Below are 22,889 nucleotides of genomic sequence, written 5' to 3' on the forward strand. Positions count from 1 at the left end.
CAACACAAGAAATATGAATGTGAAACTATAATACTTGCTGGAATATTTAACAACTGAGTGTGTATGTAACTTACAGCAGTGAAAAGCCATTACTAAACACAAGCCATCCTCAAAAACACAAGACAGGTAGTTTTTCTGTTTATCTAATATTTGTAATTTGCTTCAGGAAAGACAAAATAATTCAGGAATTTTTGTTAATAGACTAGTTTAATGGGAGAATTGCTGCTGCAATGGTCAGTACTGGTAAATATCCCTATTCTAAGGTATTTGAAAATGGCATTAATGTAACTTCCTTCAGCTGAATAAAAGCTCACTTGTCTTGTCTCTGGCTATATCCAGTTATCAGGTTGTTCAGAACTTATCAGTTACAGACAGACTTTCAAGCTAGCAGCAAACTGGCAAACATCCCTCCAGATGTTACTATAGCTTTCTGTTCACATAGTTAATGAATTTTTCCAGTCTTATTGACTATTGATTATAGCAAAAAGTGGAATGTCATATGATATCATTATATGTGTATGTATATGTATATATAATGTATATGTGTGTATAAGTTATTGTAAGTACATATTTATGGAATGTTCATGTGCTACTCAGAAGTCACTTGAGTTTCTGCAATTTGAAAGACTTTCTGATTTGACAGAAGTAATTTTAAGATATCACAGTGCCTGTTTCTAAAACTATAGATATACAGAGCATGCCCATGTGCAGGTGCTTGTATGCCATGAGAGAGACAAAGTGCCTTAGTGTGTCAATTGTTCTGAAGCAAGGAATGGCCATAAAACTTATCATGCAACCCTGGACATTTTTGAGAGTGGAAGGAAGCTTTAGTTATTAATGATTGATCTAGAACAACAGATGGACCCTGGCAGCCTCAGACAAAGATACAGGATCATGTCATATTCAGCAGGAGAAAGTGTTAATAAGAAGGTAAGAGTTCCTTATTCAGAACAGCATTTGACTTGGGAATCCTTCTTGATGCCTCAAAACATGCTCTCCTTTGCCATGCCAAGAATGAAGAGGGGCTCTTTACTTTCAGCCACTATGATGACAGATGGTGCCTCCTCTGATTTTTCTTATTCACTGGTATCACTTTATATCAGCATCTCTCAAGTCTTAAATCCCCTCCACTCTTCTTTATTAGACTTTCCTGAGTTGTTTGCTAAAATACAAATTTCTAGGCTCTAGTTTTATTTGAACTTGAGGGTGATGTCTTAATATGCTACACTAAATGGGCCTTATGTGCACAAATGTATAAGATCTGAAAGGTGTGAGGACTTGTTTGCTTGTGGTTAATGGAGAAGCTGGAGACGTGGCTCACAAGTACTTGCTGAGCAAACATTAGGACCTGAGTTCAAATCCCAATCACCTGTGTAAAATAACAACAAAACTCTGGTCTTGGCTGTGTTCAGGTCTCTGACTCCAGTGTAGTGTGGCAGAGACAGGAGAGTAACTGGGGCTCTGGCTGTCAGCCTAGCTCCAGATTCAGTGAGAGACTCTACACTAATGGAGTAATTTGGAAACTGATAAAGCAGAACACCCAACATGTTCCAATGGCCTCCTAGGGCAACACACACACACACACACACACACACACACACACACACACACACACAGAGGTATGTTTATATCACACATATAAAACACATACATGCAAAGAGGAAAATTTAATGGAAGCAGTCTTAAGCATAAAGAGAACTTCTTAAATTGGAGAATTAATATGAGATAAGGATGTCTTCCTTTGATGTCAGTTTGATTCAAGAATCAAATCATAACATCATTCACTCTGCTTCTGAGGCTGGCTTGAATCTTAGCGTTTATATTTTGGTCCCTAACAGCTTCAGCCTTATCATTGAAATACTCTGGAACATGAAGACAAGTCTTATAAGTCATTCTTTCACTCACCTAAATTAAGTCCAACTCTGAGTCAAGAGTTATAGCCATGAGTATGGCTTGTCCTGATCTGACAGAAACCCAAATCCCTATCATGCAGGTAAAAGTAGAAACTGTCCCAAACCCTACCAGCTGAGGGCTGGAAGTGAGTGGGAACTTTAAAGCAAAACTGGGATGCTTCCTCTGAAAGAAAAATGCGAGCTGGCAACAAAAATAACTAATATTCAGCTCAAATGGTGTAGACTAATTGTAACTCCAAATTACAGTTTACAGCCATCCTCCACAGCTGAGCATATACTTCCTGGTCTGCAAAATTAGAAAAGCAAGCCCAATGAAGGACAAATCCAGGGAGAGACTGGTCTGAGCTGGTTCCAGAGTCCTTGAGTGTTCGCCTTTCCAGCCATCCTCTACAACTCAGAGAAACATTGTTGGGGATTGTTGCATCTCCAGGGAACAGATGTAAGTATCAGAACACAGCAGCCATACAAGTCACTGTCCCTTTTAACCAGTGCATTCTTTTATTTAATTTGCCAACTTTTTAATTTGGGATTTAAAAATCTACCAGATTATTGTTTGGTTCAGAAGTAGGTATAAAAGTTCCTTAAGATGAGGCACACATGATTGGTCTTAGCTCTTTGAGTTAGATAATTTTAAATATACAAAATGAATACAAAATTATCAGGGTAGGGAAGTACCTCAATGGTGGAAATTGAAGAGTACTTGCCCATCCTGGGTTCCATCCCTCAGTACCTTAAAATTAGGTAAGTAAATAAATTGGGGCAGAGAATGATAAGGCAGAGTTTCTAGGTGATAGCTGCTGTCCTTATGACAAGAAGGAGCTCAGTCTGGTGACATCTTCAAATGCAATAGACAACCCAGAGGTTTGCATGTCTTCCTTCATCATTCATTTACTAAATCACTTAAAAGCTTTAGTTCATTTAGCTTGCCGTTGCAAAACCATCCTAAAGGAGGCAGATTAAACACCCAAAGTGTATGTCTATTCTAGAGACTCGGAAGTTCAAGATGAAAATGCCAACCAGCTTGGTTCTTGGAACTCTCTTTTATCTGTGGTTGGCCATCTTCTCATTGTTTCCTCACAGAGTGGAAAGAAATCATCTCTGCTGCCTCTCCTGAGGCACCAATATCATTCATGAAGGCCCTGCTTTTGTGACCCACATAATTCCCACTGGCCCTACCTCTAGACACCATCACATTGAGGATTAGCACTTCCATATGAGCATTTAGGAAATATATATTTAGGACATCGTAGTCTGCAGGGTGTTGGTTTGTGTTTTTAATTACACTTCCTAATGCTAAAATGTGAATGATGCAAAGTAAGGGAATAGGAAGTAAAGTAAAAGTAGGTCCCTATACTAAAGTGACTTTCTGCAATGGGAGATGGCTATAGAAACAAACACGATGTGGAGCTAAATATAAAACACGTGAAGTAAAGGTATTATAGGAATCCATGTATTCTTCCCGGGTTGATCAGGAAAGAGTGCATGGAGAGAAGGGACCATATTTCTAACCTAGATTTGAAGGATAAGTGAGTGTCTCAGAACAGCTCTATGCTAAATGCAACTACTTTTTAAAATTATTTTTAATATATTTTATGGGCACGAGAGTTTTGCCTATATGTTTGTCTGTTCATCCTGTGCATGCTTGGTATCCTGAAATGTCAGAGAAGGTATAGGATTCCCTGGATGGAACTGTTGTTACAGAGAGTTGTAAACAGCTGTGTGGGTGCTGGGAGATAAACCAAGATCCTCTGAAAGAGCAGCAAGTGCTCTTAACTGCTGAGCCATCTCCCCAGTCATCTCCTACAAAGTGTAATTGTTAATATTTTATAGCTCTTTATAGATCTGAGTCAATACCAACAAAACTTTGACTCTATTTCCATTTCTTTCACACAAGCATTAATTGAATATCTGCAATGTTCCAAGAACAGTGCTAGGTTTAAGTGTGTGCTGGGGTAAATTCACACCTAAGCATCCTTCTGTAGAGGCTAGAGCCAGCAATGATGCTCTCTACCTTCCTGCCTTGAAACAGGGTACCACACTGAACTAGAGGCTTCTTTTTTTTTTTTTTTTTTGGCTTTTCGAGACAAGGTTTCTCTGTGTAGCTTTGCGCCTTTCCTGGAACTCTTCTTGATTTGGGTAGGCTAGCTATCCAGTAAGCTTTGGGGATTCACCCATATAGCCAGCCTGGCTTTTGATGTAGGTCCTGGGAATTCAAACTCAGGTCTTTATACTTGCAGAACAATTGCTGTAACGTATTGAGCCATATTTCCAGCCTCCAATTCCTGGCCTTAGGGCGTTTAATAGTGTACTTAAGTGCACCAGTGCTCAGGTTATTTGCACTGAATACAAGTGTTAGCATGAAGAAACATGCAGAGTCATTTAAAATCCGGCCACTTGCAACTTGCCTCACTGTTTGTCCTCTTGTCCAGTACAAGAAAATAATGCCAACATCACCAAGGTAACTGATGGACTTTGAGATAGAGGAGGTTCCTCTCTTCCTCTCTGTGGAAAGGGGTAGGGGAAGATGAGTTGAGGGGGTCTGTCAGCATCAGCATTGCTACCCTCCTGGCTTACTGGCTTCCTCTTGTAAGATTCTGAGGCAACATCCCCTGTGGTCAGCTACTGGGACTTCCTCTCCTGTGACTCGGCAAAACATTTTACCGAAACAAATTTACCCTAATAAGGGCAAGCATCCTTTGTTTTTCTTTTTTTCTGTTTTGGGACTAGACATACCTTAAAGATCGTAGAAAACTGTAAAGTTAAAAGAAATAAATCTATTGGCTTGTTCTTTGTTATCGCTTATTTCAGTAATAATCTCAACCAATAAAGTGTACGAGAGGCAGGGATTTGGGAACAAGATCAGAAAATGTTAGATTTGATATGGTGCCAGTAGTTTAGGAAATAGATACATTTCTGGCTGGCTCTTCTTCATGTAAATGGAGATTGCAAATCTACTTCATGGAGCTGTAATGAGAATTGAATTGGAGAGAACAAGACTCATGTATTTCATAAACAATAAGCAATATCCATATGTTAGATGCTTCCCATTGGTCCTCTCACCTTTTTCGGTGGCCCATTTATCTGAGGGTAGCCCTACCTGCACTCATTATGTGTCCATGAAAACACACATTTCCTGAGAAATATTTAGGTATTTTATATACATCCTTGTGCTTTCTGCTGGGGATCATGGAGAACAATCAGAAACTATTGCTGCCTCCTAGATCTACATGTTTGCAAGGACTTACACTAGAGTTTTACAGCTGGCTAATGAGTCTCTCTTAGATATTCCTCAACTATTCTTTCTCTCTCTCTCTCTCTCTCTCTCTCTCTCTCTCTCTCTCTCTCTCTCTCTCTCTCTCTCTGTCTCTCTCTCTGTTTCTGTCTGTCTTTCTCTCTGCTCTCATTCCCTTTCTCTTTTTAAAACAAGGATACTATTCAAATATGAATCATGAAAAGACATTCAAGTTTCATGGAAATAGATAAATCCTGAAAGATTCATTAGGAACAAATGCAGACAAAATTTAACCCAAAAGCAAATCCTAAAGGTACTGAAATGAGTTTAACCACATAGAGACTATAGATTGCCAAACTCAGAAGACTCCACTAGAGAATTTACATTGTGTATCTATCTGGACAAGAAAGTCTACAGCTTTTATATTGGGGTTTAAATTTAAATACAATTTAAGTACCTAGCAATCTACCCAGGCTCACCATTTCTCTGATTTGTCTTTTCTTACCGTGTAGCTCACATCTGTATCATTATCACTCCCCATATTGATGTGAATAATCTCCATCCTTACTCTCATAGTCCTCACAAGGTAGATGACCCTTGGTAGTACTCACATCCTAGAATATGGTTACAGTTTAAATAATCATCATGCTCTATCTAGTTCTCATAAAACTGAAAACTATGAAAACTTTGAAATAGTGTGGTAGTTTGGATAAGAATGCTGCCCCTTGGAGCTCATATATTTGAATACTTAGTCACCAAGAAGCAGCACTGTGAAAGAATTTAAAGGATTAGGAGTTGTGGCCTTGTTGAATAAAGTGCATCACTGGAGGTGGACTTTGGAATTTCAAAGCCCAAGCCAGGCCCAGTATTACTCTCTCTTGGCCTGAGGATGAGGATGTCACTCTCAACTACTGCTCCAGTGCCATGTGTGCTGCCATTCTCCTTGCCAAGATGACAAAGAACTATGAAAGATGAACCCTGAAACTGTAAGCAAGCCCCCAATTAAATGCTTTCTCTCATAAGAGTTGTAGTGGGTAGCCATTCCAGCTTTGATCTGGAATGATCTTTGTAACATGCCATTTACCTACACTCTAGACTTCTCTGGATTTTAGTATGTGTTTTTTGCTTGATAATGTTCCTATCGGTTGTAGTTCCATCTTATCTAGGTCATTATCCCTCATTACTCCTGGACAATATTTGATAACCATTCCTTTGTACACAGTCTTGTATTAGGTTAGAACCTTCTTATTTAGACAAAAGGGGGAGATGTAGTGGGTAGCCTTTCCAGCTTTGATCTGGAAGTCCCAACCCCCACTGAGGCTTCGGTAACTGTCATGCCTACAAGGCGGGGCCGAGAGAGGACCCTGAAGACCCTAGATCTGGATGCGCTAGCTCTCTTGGTTCCTGGACCCTGGATGCTGGAGGTAGATTAGAGTTCTCCAGAGAACACTGCTGGACTGCGCTACACCTTTCCCAGACCCTGTAGCCTATCCCTTCACTTGTAAGTTACCCCACAAAATAAACCTCCCTTTTAACTACATGGAATGGCCTTAATAATTTCACCCATAAAGAGTTGCCTTAATCATGGTGTCTCTTCATAGCAGAAGAACAGTGACTAAGACAGACGGTGTCCAAGAATGAATCCTATGATACTTGGTGGAAATCCAAGAAGCAAGTCATGGATTTGGGCATAAGCCCAACATGCCAGCAATTAAGAACAAAGACAGAAGCAAGTATAAAATGAACGACAGGTAGTGACACAAACATAGGGAATTTGATGGAATAAAATGGAGGAAATATGCCAACTGTGTTTTTGATGTAATGCATAACCAAAGAGGTGCTTAGGCACAAGAAGATTATGAGAAAGAAGCCAAAGACTCAGAACCTCTTTTCATTTTCCAACTTATGCAAGTAGCAAGTTTGTTGGGGAAATTTCCAGGCTCCATGGAAAGCTCACTTTCTTAACCTTTGGGTGTAGGTAAAGAGTGCCATGGAAATGAAAGCTTTTAATATCCAGAGCCAGAAGCCAAAACCAGTTGCCTGAGGTGCTGGTTGCATTGCTAGAACCTGCTCTCTACTGAGCACATTGCCTACTCACAGATTCCAGGGCTCTTGCAGCATCTGAGCAGCTGACCTCCCAGTCTCAGAGTTCCATGGTTTCACCCCAGCTATCCCATCACTCCTCTTTCTAGAGTTTGGGCGGGAGTTACTCTGCTTGTTTCTTGTTGGGCAGAGAAGACAAGATGGTTCCATGGCCCTCTTATCAAGAGGGATCACATTTGGGAAGTGGTCACTGTGAGATTCCCTAGACTTGAATTCTGCTACCATGACTGATTTGGGTCTGATTGTCCTTTGGGGAGAAGTGAGTATACCATGTTTGACAGTCAAGGGTGGAGAATGTAAGTATCTCTGACCAGTGAAGGACTATAGTAAATTAGACATCATTTCAGTAATTTCCTCCTCCTACAGCTATCTGCTGTTTGTCTTGTCCATTACTCTGACTTGTGATGATTCCTACTGATAATATTAAATTAACTTTTTACACTTTAGAGACTTTGAGCTTGGCCATCAGGCTGCTTCAACTCATGCATGACATGTGAGTGGAAATTTCAAGTGCCTGTTGTAAAAAAAGAGCTTTAGAAGTCACCATGTGTTTCTGCAAACTCTCTTGTTCTTTTCACTCTGCACTAAAATGGGAGTGTCTAAGCTAGAGAGGTGGATCACCAGTTAAGAGCTCTTGCTACTCTTTCTGAGAACTTGCATTGAGTTCCCAGAACCCACATAGTAGCAGCTCATAAACATTTGTAACTCCAGTTTCCAGGGATCCAATGTCCTCTTCTATCTCCTTTGGTCACTGAATGCACATGGTGCACTTTCAAACATGCAGGCAAAATGCTCATATGAATACAATGCAAATGAAGAAATCTCAAAAATAGAACTTTAAATAAAGGGAGATGTTTATCGTGGGGCTGACTCTCTAGCCTGGATACTAAAACAGTGGTGGCCTAGGGCTAGGGCTTTAGCTATAGTTAGAATACTTGCCTAGTATGTGTAAATCCTTAAGTTCAATACCCCCTACCACAAAAAATAGAATACAACACTAGTCCAAAGCACATTAGACTGCAGCCAGTGTACAGCTAACATAGGACAGGGCATATTAATCTAGTTGAAGCTGAGAAAGAGGATAACTAGCAATGCTATGAGGCATGCAATAAATATGCACTATTGTTAGAGAGTCAAAATTGGTGTTCTTCTAAGCAGTACAGAATGGAAACACAGAGAACAGTTGGTCAGGTTCAGAAGACTGGCATGGAGGGGAGGAAAGCAATGAAAACCGAAATGCCTAAGAATCAACTAGATTTAGATCTGTCACTGCCAGCCATGTTGGCCTGTTCCCACCTGAGAGTCCCAACCCCTATTACCTAAGATGCTTTGAAGAGAGGCTGAAGGTCTTTCTTCACGGCCGTCCTTACTTCTGTACTAGGCTTTGTGAAATCAGTGAGGAGGACTCAGGAGGGACTGGAGCTTTGAGCTTAGTCCACAGAGAGATCCAAATGTCCTATGTGGATATGCATGAATGAGATACAAGCAGAGTCTGACCTACATGGATTGTTTAGCTGTTGTGACAAATACCCCGACAAAAAGCAGCCTAGGGGAGGAAAGCATTTGCACGGACTACACTTCCAGGCTGCAGTACATTATTTCGGGGAAGTCAAGGCAGGAACTCAAGCAGCTAGTCACATCACATGCACAGTTAAAAGCTGAGGTGGAATGTGCACATCCGTGCTTGCTTGTGCTCAGTGAGCTTCCTCTCCTCTTATATAGTCCATGAAATGGTGCTGTCCTCAACGGGCTGGTTCTTTCTACATTAACTAACCATCATGGTAGCACCCCAAAGGAGGCCACAGGCCAATCAGATCTAGGCAATTCTTCAAAGAAGACTCCTGTCTCCTTTAATTCTTGGTTGTGCCAAGTTGACAGTCAAAACTAACCAGCACATGGACCTTCACATAATCAGCCAAGGCTCTCCCACCACATTTCACCTTCCGCACATGTTGCTGGGTAGAGAATGAAATGGAAACAGTTCTGGGGAAAAGTTCAGCTTAGCCATGGTGGCCAATTGCAAAGCCACCACCTGTGAAAGTAAAAGCATATCACTACAAACAACTAAGGTTTGGATATTTGGTTTTTTTTACTGTGAAGTAATTGCTGTGATAAAATGATTGCCCTGCAACTCTTTGCAGGCTATTAGCTTTCCCAGGCTTTGGCCAGAAGAGCAATGTCAAGCCATGATAAAATTCTGTACTATGGGTGTCAAAAGGCCCAGATTGACTTAGATGGCAGACTTGCAACTCATGTATTTTTAAGTTCCTAATGTGCGGTGGACCTCATAAGAAACGTGAAGACCTTGATAGATAACAAAAAAAGCATAGGCCTTAAGTGTACAACACTCACAGCAAAGCAGATTGAATATCAGGAGACTCTTGGTTCATTAACTGTAGCTATGATGCACATTCCAAGGCAAGTGTAGAGAGCTATGGACCCTATAACTTGATCTAGGAGGGTCAGAGAGGGTTCAAGAAAAAGCTATCTAGGAACAAGATGGAGAAGCAAAGGTGGTATGTTAAAAGGATCTAAGGTGAAAGCAAAACTGGACAGGATGGAATGCTGAAGGTCAGCACGGTTGGATTTTAGACGACAGAATGGGTGCATGATTAGGCTCAAACTAAGATAATACTGGACCTCATGGGACTTTATAGGCTGCAGGGATGGTTTGGAGCTTATTATGAAAGAGTAGCAAAGACTAGCCATCGAAGGTCTTAATTTAAGGAATGACATAATCAGATTTTCATAGTGAGATAATTCAGTATGTGGTATGCATAATGTATTGGAGAGAGGCCAAGTGACAGTTGGAATGTTAGCATAAAATCCAGGCAGAACGAGGTGATAGCTGGAGCCCCAGGGAGAGAAAATGGAGGTGGAAGGAATGTTGGATTCTAAGTAGAAATAATACTGATGTCACCCAACATAAAAAAAAAACCCTCAGTACTGTAGGGATCCCCAAGAATGTTGACACCAACTTCTCCAGTAGACTAACGATCCAAACTCTCCACAAAGAAGTCAGTTGATAAAGTCTAATAAGGAATGCATCTTACATATTTTCTCAGGTATCCAACTGTTTCGCTCTTTTTTCATGTCATTTAATTTTCCAAGACAACTTTGGGAGTATAGATTATTACATTTAAATTTGAGAAAATTGCAATTCAAGGAGGCTAAGTAACAAGTCTGAGGTCCCACAGCTTTCATGGTAGGCCATTTTAATCTTAGCCTGTGAGACTGTGAATCCCAGGCTCTTTCCACTGCCGGTGTTACCTCAGTGTTCCTGGCATGATTAGTTCTTTTATTGCTTAAAAAGCATAAGTGTGAGCAGAATCACAAAGTGATTTGAACTCTAATAAAATGTAAATGCAGAATACTACCCATTGAACATTTTGGGGAAAAAAAATCAAACTTTTTTGATTTAACACATTAGTACTGTGGAAATTCTTATAAAATCACACAATCTTATTCCTTTATAGCATCCTGAACTTAATAGTATTTATGCATTATCTTCCACATATTTAGGCTAATTCAACCAAGAACATAATTATATACTACCCATAGTTGAATATGATCAGAAAATGACAAACAGGAAGAGTTGCTTGATTGAAAGTTTTTGTCATGTTCATACAGGTTGAGGTGACACAGTAGCTCTGAGAAGCATCCCTCATTGATCACAGCTGACCTTCCTCTGGGTTGCCCATGTTCTACTGCTAGTCAAGAAGATGTGCTGTCTTCACCACGTTCCACTATGTGAACACCACTGATACGATCGTGACAGGAAGTATGACCTCATTCTGCTGCCCTGCCTCTGGTTAAGAAGTCTGATTTTGAAAGTAAACAAGAGCTGTGAGGCTGACTCTCCCAAGAAAGACAAGCTAGTCTATTCTAGGAAACAGCCGAAAGATCCAGAGGCCACCACCGAAGAACTAAACTGTGCTGTGGATGCCTACATACAGGAGGGATGTGGGCAGTTTCCACCAGAAGGGGAGATGGGATTCCCTTTGTGAAGTAACTTCTGTACCTGTTGACATTACGACGGGACTTTCAGCTGAAGAATTGCTGGGTCCAGATTTCTGCACTGCCAACCACGGGGAAGCTTCGTATTTCAGCAATCATCCTGTCATTTATCGGTTGGAAGAAGAGCCTGGGGACTCCCTGTGGAGGAATATGTATGAGCGAGTTATATTTCAGAACAGATGCAATGCTTTGATGAACTGGTAGACAGAGTCTGTTTCTTGCAAAGTTCTTAAGCTGTTAACACAAGTTGTTTTCACAGTTACTAATTCTTGACTAACTGGCATTATACTCACTGTATACAGCTACTCGCTTTTGTAAGATCAAACAGTGAGACCTTACTTTCTGCTGCAGAATGTCATGACTTAAAAGTAAGCTTAATGCTTGAGTAAAACTAGCAGGCAGTCATTCGGACCGGATATATTCTTACTGTATTTGTCAATGCTGTAGTGACAAGGGACATGTTAATATGTTTGCTTGTGAGCAATACTTTGCTTTTCAAACCAATGATTTTTTAAAATGTGTGTTTTGATTTAGAAATCTTCAGAAAATTCTAGAAATACCTCCTGTCTTCTTTAAAGGAATCTTACAAGCTGGAGTATAGGAAAGATTCATGCATATATTATTAAAATAATCTATTTTGAGTCCTAGAATTTATGTGATTGATTTAATATATTATGCTACAACAGTCAATTATTAGTTGCCATTTTTATTAAATATATGGACAGAGCTACTGTGTCATAAAAGACTCCAGTCTCACCTTACAAAACTACCAGGTTAGTGATATACATATATATTTCACACACACACACACACACACACACACACACACACACACACACAATTCACTAGCCACCTGGAGATAGAAATGTATGCTAAGAAGTAACTGATCAAAGTTTACACAAATAGTATGCTTGGATGTATGCTTACTTTGTAATTGAAAAGCAAATTATATGCTTTTAGGAATGGAGCTTTGTAATCTGGGTGGTGGTGTGCTATTTGTAGCTCAGTGTAGCTTATGCAGTTTAGGAATGTTCAAGCTGATAGCCACCACAAAAAGCACTGGCCCCTTCCACGGCCACTTGTCAATGGTTCATGTTGTTGAGCAAAAAAGACAGGCACCAGTCCCCAAGCATTCTCTGCAACTCGATAATGAAGCTACGCTCTGCTGGCTGATTTAAATGCACATGAGTTTGTTTCAAGGACTCTAGAACCAGTCACTGTTTCAGATTTCTTAATTAAGTAATGCACACTATTTAATCCGGATGACCAATCCACCTTTGTAAGTATTGCTTTCCTCCCAAAATGGTGTCCTTATTTACAGAATATTCAGACTTATGCAAGGAGACAATGAAAAATAGAATTTGAAGTCTTGGAAGCAGGCATCACCTCATTGAAGCCCCACAATCTGGTCTGCTGTCATCAATCCTACGTCTCTGTACCATTTCAGCAAACAAATCTGACTAGTGCAATTAGTAGATGCCATCTGTTTTGGCATCATTTGTCTATTTTTAATATATAGTCCATCTCTTTTTTTTTTTAAACATCTTTTGCAGAAAAAAAAAATCTGTGAAGTTTGAACGAGCGGCCTTCTCAAGATGTACCGAGTCTCTCAACTGATGTCGACACCAGTAGCAAGTAAATGTGAAACTGCTCTGTGCAATTATCTTTGAACGATTAGAGTCCTCTTAGCAATTTCCTTGCTTTGATTTTGCTGATACTTAGACCATTAGCCATCTGTCGGTAGCTTGTGTTTCTTAAATGCCAGTGTGTGCTTTGGCAATGATTTTGACTTCATTTCTTTCCTTGAGATAAATGTGGTATTTTTTTTCCTTTTAGGATAAAAAAAAATCACTATTTTTTAGATGCCTATGCATAAATGTGAAAGGAGACTGTTTATTGGCTACAATTAAGATGCAAAACTGTCTCCAAAAAACGCTGAAAGATTGATAGCTACTTGCAGAAAATAAGGGCGTTGTTCAAACGGTAGTGGTTTTGAGTGTCTTCCTTCCTCTTATTTTTCTCTCCAAACCCCCTTTCTAACCCTCTCTCACACCCACAGTTTTCTACTATTAAAAAAAAAAGCCCAAGCTGAAATTCTAAATCACCTTATTTGTTTTAAGTAGTAATTGTCAGTAAGGAAACCTAGTTTCACTGAGCCTGGGTGTTAGAAGTCTGGATACCACCACTGCCTGTTATAAAATGTATGTGACACAGTCTAGACTATTAATCACCTGCAACCCTCCTCCAAGTGAAGCCCATTGTTGTGCCTATGGCTAAGCCAGAGTGCATGGTTAACTCTTCTTTAATGAAGACTTCATAGGCTTCATACCTTTAAGAATCATATATTTAAAAGAAACAAAATCAAATCCAGGGCTAGAGAGAGAGCACTGTGATGTAAAGTGTTCACCATGCAAGCATGAAGACCTGAATTCAGATTCACATCTCCCACATAAAGGGCTGGGTATGATGGCATGCATTTGTAATCTTGGTACTGATGAGACATTCTAGTAGAACTGATGAGATCCAGGTTCAGTGAGAGACTTTGTATCAAAAAAGCTGGGGAGCAATAGCGAAGACACATGCACACACACTTGCACACACAAAATCAAGACTTTATACTCTGCCCAAACAATGCCTTCTGTTTGCTATAGCAGAAGCATCTACTAAGCACTAATAACAGAACCCCTGACCAGTGATTGAATTCCTCAGATTGTGGAGTAAGCTATAATAACCAACACATTGAGCAATTGATTTTGATGTTTTACAACATCACACAAGATGCTTTTTCTCTTCCATTCATAAGCTCAGTTCGGTGGTCATGATTTGTCACCCCCCCCCCACTAAAGAAACCTTTTAAGGACTGGGGAGTGTGAGAAAGGACAGTAGACAAAAGCATCTAGATTACTTTGTGCTTCCCATAGGGGATTGGTGACAAGTTGGTGGATTCCTTGGAACTAGCTTTTCACACTGCTCTATCACATTGCTGTCTTCTTGCTAAGGCTGGGACATCATCTAGGCACACCTGCTCATGGGTCACCCCTGTTGCCAATCATGATCATACATGTTGGTGAGATGTTGAAAAATTCTCTCTTGTTTCCTTATGCAGATTCCTCCAGGTCAAACAGAGGACTTTCTGGAGAGCTGTCCCCCACATGCCTTTTCCCAAGGTATGTCATGGGGTTTTTCTGTCAAGTCAAACTTCCTTCCTGCCCATCTTATTTTGTGTTGCTTTAAAAGGACCATGGCTATATATTTTCAGTCCTGTGCATTAGCAACTAAAAACTTGTCTACTCTAAGAATGGATTGCTTTTTTTTTCTTTTTAGTGTGAGTATGTAGGCAGGTGTAACCATTTCTTTATTGAATGGAAAACTACATTGAATATTTAGATATGGCTGGGTTTCAGTTTCTTTCCTTTTTTTAAAGATTTATTTATTTATTATGTATACAGTGTTTTGTGTGCATGTATGTATGCACACCAGAAGAGGGCACCAGATCTCATTATAGATGGTTGTGAGCTGCCATGTGGTTGCTGGGAATTGAACTTAGGACTTCTGGGAGAGCAGCCAGTGCTCGTAACATCTGAGCCATCTCTCCAGCCCTTTCAGTTCCTTTTCTTAACCTGATGTCTTAGTTGCTTTCTATTGTAATATTAAAGCACCATGATGATGAAGACAACTTATAGAAGAAATTGTTTATGGGAGCTTACAATTCTAGAGAGTTACAGTCCATGACCAGGGGGATACGGCAGCAATCAGGCAGGCATGGTGCTGAAGCAGTAGCTGAGAGTTTACATATGATCTAGAAGCATAAGGCAAATAAAGAAAGAACTAATTGGAACAGGCATGGACTTTTTAAACCTCAAAGCCCATCCCTAGTGACATATCTCCTCCCATAAGGCCACACCTCCTAATCCTCCCAAAATAGTTCCACCAACTGGAGATCAAGCATTCAAATGTGTAAGTCTAGGGGGATCATTCTCATCCAAACCATCACATTGTGTCTTGCCATTTCATTTTACAAGGGTCACAGTATTTACCAGTGTACAAGCTGGTCACATTTCATGTTCTACTCAAACTAGTTGATTCCAACATTTTGTTCAAACTTGCAATGGAGTCTTTGTTTTCCTTCCTGTGACTTTTCTACCTGAGCTTCTGTCCACTGGTTATTCCTTCCACAGGCATTAGTTGAGGTTTCCCCAACATTTTTGGAAATGTACCTGTAAGATAAAAGGAATCTAGCACTGAAATTAGAACTTGCCCTTCCTGTAAATTTCAGGTCTTCTGAAATTACCACATGAGTCAGCCAAGGAAATATGAGTTTATGTTGGACCAGTTTAACTAGGATTGCATCGTAGCTTCTCTGCAAGTAAACTGTATTAAACAGCTAATTAATTTGCCTTTCTAAATCTTAATTTTTTTCTTGCTATATGAGAAGAATAATAAGCATCCCTACCTTTTAGTGAGATTTGCAAAGGGCAGAACAAATAAAAAATTTGGGGCTAGATTCATGGTGCAACTTCAATTAATTTCTATTAATTAGTATACTATTAACAACAAGCTCATATGTTAATTATTCATAGGTTTTTAAGCTGAAAAAGTAAGTAATGTCTGTGGGAAATGTAGAAAGAGGATATGAGACATGGCTTACATCCTACCAATATATGAATAACTACACAAAATTTTTAAAGGCTATGGTGGGGTCTGTCCCTTCACCAACACTAGGAAGCAAAATTCTTCCATGACTTGGTTATCATTTCTCATGACAAGAAAGAACTTAGTATTTGCACAGTTGAGCAGGTTTCTGGTTGTATGTGTGGTTAGGTTTCTGAAATCCATTGAAAAGAGTCTCTTGAAAGACAGTAAGTTGCTATAATGCCTCCAGTATAATTCAAATGAGCATCAAGACCTAGAGGTAGTTTTGTTACCACTGAAAAGATTTGGTATCACCTAGAACACTCTTACCAGTATGTTGATGTTGCAAGAATATTTCTATTTTATGTACAGTCAAGAAGGAGAGAAAAACTTAAGGACACTTGAATGGAGAGATGCCCAGGGTTAGAGAAACTGAGGTTGATAATAATGGTTAAAGACAGAACCTCAGAGGGCAGCTAGAAATACAAGTCCAGAGCTCTGTAGTTTCCAAGTGCCAAGTGCACTATGGATAGCTCCATTGATTCTTAAGAGGGCAAACAGTATGGAGAGGGAAACGTAGGGTAGGAGGCCCCGCCAAAAAATAGGAATTTGTAACTTACTTGTCACTCAGAAGCATCAAGATCTTGGGTAATTATTATCTGGTGCTATTACTGGTGTCTTCCTTTTCTTTTCTACAAAAGAGGAAATGATAAGCAAAAATGATGCTGAAATGAAGTGGTCCAGGCCTCTCTGGACAGAGCTCATTTCTGGCATTTCCAATGTCTCAGGTCTCTCTGCTTATACCATTCAGTATTTTCATCAGTGATTTAAAGTAAGGACCTGACAACATCAGTAAGTCTATAAATATTTTTAATTAGTATAAAAACATTATAAATCATTGGGGGCATTTTTTGAACGAAGTCCCTCTCATCTCCCCATTCTCTTGCTTCTCCTATACTTCCCTTCCCTTTCCCTAACATCTTTCACCAGTTCTTCTTTCTCTTTGATGACCTAGGTGTCCTTTCTCCTACCCTCTGTCCTTCCTCATTGCCTGTTTGTATCTTCTCTCAGTTTTCTTTCTAGTTATTAGCCTTTACAGACATTTACAATTTAATGAAATTATACAAAGACCTTTAAAGTGTTATATTGATACAGCTAGTGTCATAGTTACTTCAGCTGTCAACTTGACACAACTTTAGAGTCACTTGGGAAGAAGGAACCTCAACTGAAGAATTGTCTCAAATAGATTGTCCTATGAGCATGCCTGTGAGGCCTTTTTTTTTTTAACTTGCTACTTGATAGAAGGGGGCCCAGATGTCTGTGAGTGGTGCCAGCCCTAGGCAGGCGGACCTGCGCTGTGTAAGAAAACTAGCTTTGCAAACTAACAGAAGTAAACCAGCAAGCAATGTTCCTTCGGGTTTCTACTTCGAACTCCTGCCTTGAGTCCCTGCCTTGCCATTCCTTGAGAATGGACTGTAACCTGTAAGGTGAAATGAATTCTTTCCTTCCCAAGTTGGCTTTAGTCCAAATGTTTTAACATGGCAAGAAAAAAGCAAATTAGGACAGTTAGAGTCCCCCAGAATTCAAAAGCACAAAAGATGAGCACATTCAAATAGTAGCCAATATGTTTAGTTTGGAACCTTTAGAATATGAAAGACATCAGTATTAAGAACTGTCCATGAAATTATGACATCTTTGAGGAAACTCTATGGGGCTTAAATAACCTTCAACATACAGATTTTTGTTCATAATGTACAGGAAATATGCAGAAAAAGAGCACGTAAAAAGAACAGAAACAATTTGTAGAGTTATGATGAAAAACATAGCTCTTATTAGATGCAAATATCTTCTCTTTAGTCTACTGTATACTGATATTCTAAGGGGAAGTGAACACACACTTGGAAATGGTGATATGATTAAAGGTATGGGGAAATTACTAGAAAATGACAGTTAGTTCAGTTGGAAAGACAATATGTTGGTGATGAAGGTAGATGAACAAAAAACCCCAATGTTTTAGACTTTGTAATTCAAGAAAGGAATTCTGTAAGGAGGGAGGTGACAATCATGGTCCCCTCCGGATGGATACACCTAAGTGTCCCTTGCTTGTCACGAGAAAGAAAAGGATGCTTTAACTTGACAACAGAGAAAATGAGTCCCAGGAAAGCAGTAAATGGTTCAAAGTCACATTCTGCCAAAGAAAGATGAGTTATATGAACGGGAAAACTTTTAGCATGGAAAAGAAAGGACTTGGGTAAGATACAGGAGCTGTCATCAAACAGCTGGATAATCTCTCAAGTGGGAGGTTTAAAGGAAAGGAAATTATAATTTCTCTAGTACAGTGGCAAGAGCAACGATGTGGCACACGACACTTAAGCTGTATTGAGTGAAGGGAACAATGATTTTCCATCATCCCAGAAAGGCTGATTGGCAATGTTTCCATAAGAGTGGACTAATAGCAAGTGTGTAGATCCACCCTAAGGTGAAGGAGCTGGTTGGCCAGAATGTTACCAAAATTCAAAATAGAAAGAACTAAATGCTGTGTGGTTCAAGGCCAAAGCCCTGAAAGTTAAGAGCACTACTGCTAAAGGCTATGGAAGTAGTTGACAATCTTAAATGTGAAGAACGAAATTGCCTTCATAATGTCTAGATGGTCCTATGGGTTTTTTATGATTGTAAGTACTTGGTAGTGACTTAAAGGACTTTCCTTTTTTCCTTTTTAGCTTTGGTTGTGACTTCCTGGATGGAGACATTTCTTTTGAATGCTGCTCCATAGATCCCCTGACAGGCTCCCACTATGTCTGCCGCAGAAGCCCTCGACTCCTCACCAATGGCTACTACATTTGGACTGAGGACAGTTTCCTCTGTGACCCAGATGGCCACATCACTCTGAACCCCTCACATACCAGTGTTATGTACAAGGAGAATTTAGTTAAGTAAGTAGAAAATATTGTGTAAAGGCTTCTCAAGGCCCTTGTACCCACCATTCATTCATTCACACACTAATAAGCAACTCAGTGCTGCTCGAGAATATGGGAATAAAAGAGGAATTGGAAGCAGGGAAAGCCAACACGAAAACAAATGATAGTGAAATGAAGTAATACACATGCTGGAGTGGAAGCTGATATTGGGGACAGTGAAGGGAAAGAGAAATATGCCAGTTTCACTTAGGGAACAGGAAACATAGGCTTCTTAGAAACGGTGACAATGAATTTTAAAAGACATAGGGTGGCTGTTAAAACAAAATAGGAAATGGAATGTCATAGAGAAAGGTACGACTCTGAGAAACCCTGATACAATTAGGAGAATGCAAGTAGCTTGGTTGGGATATAGCTTCAGGAAGGGGCTTCTGGCAAGAAAGAAGGTCAAAATTATCCTAATTGAGAACCATGAATAATTATGGCTTAGAACTTAAGAAATGTCTCAGTGGTTCAATGGCCTTGTGGGCAAGTGGGAGGACATGTACTCAGATCCCTAGCATCTACACAACGCCAGTCACAGCATTGGGCATCTGTATTCTCAGTGCTGGAGAGGCAGAGTCAAGTGCAATCATGGAGCTCATTGGCCAACCAATCTAGTCCAATCAGAAAGCTCCAGGTTCAGTAGAGAGCTTGTCTCAAATAATAAGCGGGAAAGTGATAGAGAAAGATACTCAAGGTGGACCTCTGGCTTCCACACATGCGCACACACGCGCACACACACACACACACACACACACACACACACACACACACTCTACATACAAATTAAATAAATAAAACCCAAAGCTTGCTCTAACCTACTTTTACACTGAGGGAAAGCCACTTCAAAATGCATCTTCTGAGAGTGATTCTAGATGCCCCTGAACAGTAGAGTGCTGTCACAATAAAAGCAACCCACTTCCTCTTTATGTTACTTGGTTCTGGATCAGCCCTTTAGCATTTCTCACTAACATAATGTATTCAGCACACAGCTTGGCACATCCCAGACAGGTGCACAACAAGGGACATTGTCATGAACTTTCAATATCTCCCTGCCCTCAATCCTGCCCCCCCCCAAGCCATCCTCTGTGGCCAAGAGTCTTCGGAAATGAAAACCAAATCACATCATTACCCCTCGATTTACTAAGACACATTCCTGTGGTTTCTTTTACACTAACATTAAACCCAAGGTCCCCAAGGAAACATACAGCACTCTTTACTATCTTTCTAGCTTCATGTTCCACCATGACCCAATACAATTACCCTGGCCATTCCAGTTCTCTGTGGGCATTTTCTACATAATTCTTCAGAGTACATATCTCCAACATAATATGATGGTTAGGACCAGTGTCTGTGGAGTCAGATTTATTAGATTTGCTTCCAAGCTACATCATTTACTGGTTGGATGACCTTAGCCAAATAACATAACCTCTCTAGGTCTCATTTTCCAAATCTCAGAAATGGGATAATGTAGTCTGGTTCTGCCACATTCCAGCCTTTCCACAATAGATATGTGGTATAAGGTGTGGTTACTTTGGGGGAACTTTAATTCACAATCCCAGAACACAGTAGACCTATAAGAAACTTTGGAGGAATTAGTTGAGTGTATGGATTTGGGTTATAGACCTGCTCTATGCTTCAAATCATTCCCAGTGGATTGTTTCCAACTTGAGGTGACTGCTACTCACTGTTTTCATTTCTTCCCAGAATATTTAGAAAGAAAAAGAGAACCCACCGTTCTCTTTCTTCTCTCTTGGACCTCAGAGCCTCTAAATCTTGGCTGCATGGAAGCATCTTTGGAGATGCCGACTCACCTCCAAGTGAGGACACTTGGCTGGAGGGCATCAGGAGCCTGGGTATGTACCACTGCACTGAAAATGGTGATCTTGACTTTTGCACTACATGATGAGATGTCATTTATGAATGACAGTCATATAGTCCTGGTCCAAGGCACAGTCCAGAGATGACTATCATTTTGATTGAGAGAGTGAAGCCAGAGTTTAAAATTTCATTGACATATTTCCACCCACACTATGGTTGAAATACAAAGGTCATGTCATGCAAAAAGTCAGCGTGTAAATAGGTGCATCAGAATGCTGATAATACACAGAAAATATTGGCCCATTTCCAATATGGCTTTTCATATATGGAATAGAAGTGGAGAAGTGATAATGGAGGCAAATTTGGAAGAACTATATTGGAGACAGTGACCTGGAGTCAGGATTCAAATCTCAGTTTTGGCATACTATGATAGGAGCCTTGTTAAGTCTCAATTGCTTTAGTTTAAAAACATGGTATATGCATGCATATGCATATACATATATGTGTGTATTCCATTGAAACAGCTGATACATGCTTATATAAATTACATATCTAATATAAATATGTGCTCATGCATTCATGCATCAAAATCTATGTCTATAAAGGCAATGATATGAACTCAAAGCCCATTCTCTTGTTATTCACTCATCAAATCTTTGACTACATGCTCTGTGGAAACCACTGTACTAAGCTAAATAAGACACAGCCCTAACCTTGGGAAAATCCTTTCTCAGATAAGGAGGGAAATAGGTTTGCAAACAATTACAGTATAATGCCTTAAGTGCTATAGCAGGGTTAGGAGCATGGAGAGAATGATGAAGAGAAAACTAACACATGAACCAGAAAGGTTGTATGAGCTCAGCCTAGATAAGGCCACAAGCATTTCAGGTAAAATAACATCTAAGAGGGTCTTAAGAAATGAGTGGCTTATGAGGCAGATCAGAGGTAGAATGACATTTCTGCCTGTTCTATTCCACCTTCCAAATTGCTGGGATTATGGACTTTCCAAGGCTTATATTGTGACTAGCCATTCCTTCCTAACACATATAAATTCCTTTGACTATCTTCTGATTCTTAGAACTGGTTTAAATTTTTAGCAACCAATACAAAATGAGAATGAAGAATCTGGAACAAAAAAAAATGTTAAATATGATAGCAGAGTGCTGAACTCAAAGTGAGGCCCATCTGAGCATAGGTCCCTGCACAATTGTTCTTATCTCAATCCCATGTCTCTGGTCTATCTTCAACTTCACCTTTGTTCCTTTCCTTACACTCATTTCACTCTGATCACTCGGATACATCTTTGTAAGAATGGACCATTTCAATGAGTGGTTTCAGGTTGAGAACTCTACAAGAATTCATTCTTTTAATTAGGAAGACTTTTTAAGCAGGGGCTGAAACTGTCTATGCCCCGAGTACAGTGTTGAGCAAAGCCAATGAAACTGCTTTTTTTTTTTTTTTTTTTTGGTTTTTCGAGACAGGGTTTCTCTGTGTAGCTTTGCGCCTTTCCTGGAACTCACTTGGTAGCCCAGGCTGGCCTCGAACTCACAGAGATCCGCCTGGCTCTGCCTCCCAAGTGCTGGGATTAAAGGCGTGCGCCACCACCGCCCGGCGAAACTGCTTATTTTTATGGATATTATATTTTGTTGGGAAATAGGCAAACCATATTATTTATCATGTTAACAAGTGTTACACAGAGAATAATTAAGGGAAAAGTGATGAGAATGCAAATTTGTACCATCCATCCAGTTTTTCCTGGTTTTGATAATATTCTGAGGTATTATAAATTGTTACAAATAGGAGAAAATTGGATGGATGGTAAAAATTTCCCAATTGGCATGATATGAAGATTCTTATTTGTGTGTGTGTGTGTGTGTGTGTGTGTGTGTGAAGGTGTGTACAATGCTAGACTCATTTTAAAAGAATAAAACCTTGTCGAATGAAGAACCAGTCACATAATATGAACAAATGATTAATCAAACCATGTGTATTCTAGTTCCAATAGCAAGGAAATCTAAACAGGACATAGATAGGAGGCAGGACATGGGGGTTGGATTAGGAAAGACAGATGGTGGAGGGCTGAAGAACCTTCTGTGCCTTATTGAGGAGAAAGAGTTTACCTAATGATTCAAGGGTAATTTTGAAGGATCTTAAGCAGGATAAAGACACATCAGATTTGGATTTTCAGTGCTAGTTTTCTAGTAGTCTGCAAGG

At 39.9% G+C, this 22,889-nt stretch overlaps 1 protein-coding gene across 1 annotated transcript in view; it reads left to right on the forward strand.

Moving 5' to 3' along the window:
- The first annotated feature begins 12,819 nt into the window (after window positions 1-12,819).
- Window positions 12,820-22,889, forward strand: part of Tmem71 (transmembrane protein 71) — a 36,851-nt gene continuing 26,781 nt past the window's right edge. The window contains exons 1-4 of the mRNA XM_059247465.1: window positions 12,820-12,900; window positions 14,372-14,432; window positions 18,618-18,830; window positions 20,562-20,710. Of these exons, the coding sequence (XP_059103448.1) occupies window positions 12,861-12,900; window positions 14,372-14,432; window positions 18,618-18,830; window positions 20,562-20,710 (463 nt within the window). The 5' untranslated portion in view covers window positions 12,820-12,860. The remainder of the gene's footprint in view (window positions 12,901-14,371; window positions 14,433-18,617; window positions 18,831-20,561; window positions 20,711-22,889) is intronic.

The sequence above is a fragment of the Peromyscus eremicus genome, chromosome 20 (assembly GCF_949786415.1).
Source record: "Peromyscus eremicus chromosome 20, PerEre_H2_v1, whole genome shotgun sequence".
Taxonomy (NCBI): Eukaryota; Metazoa; Chordata; class Mammalia; order Rodentia; family Cricetidae; genus Peromyscus; species Peromyscus eremicus.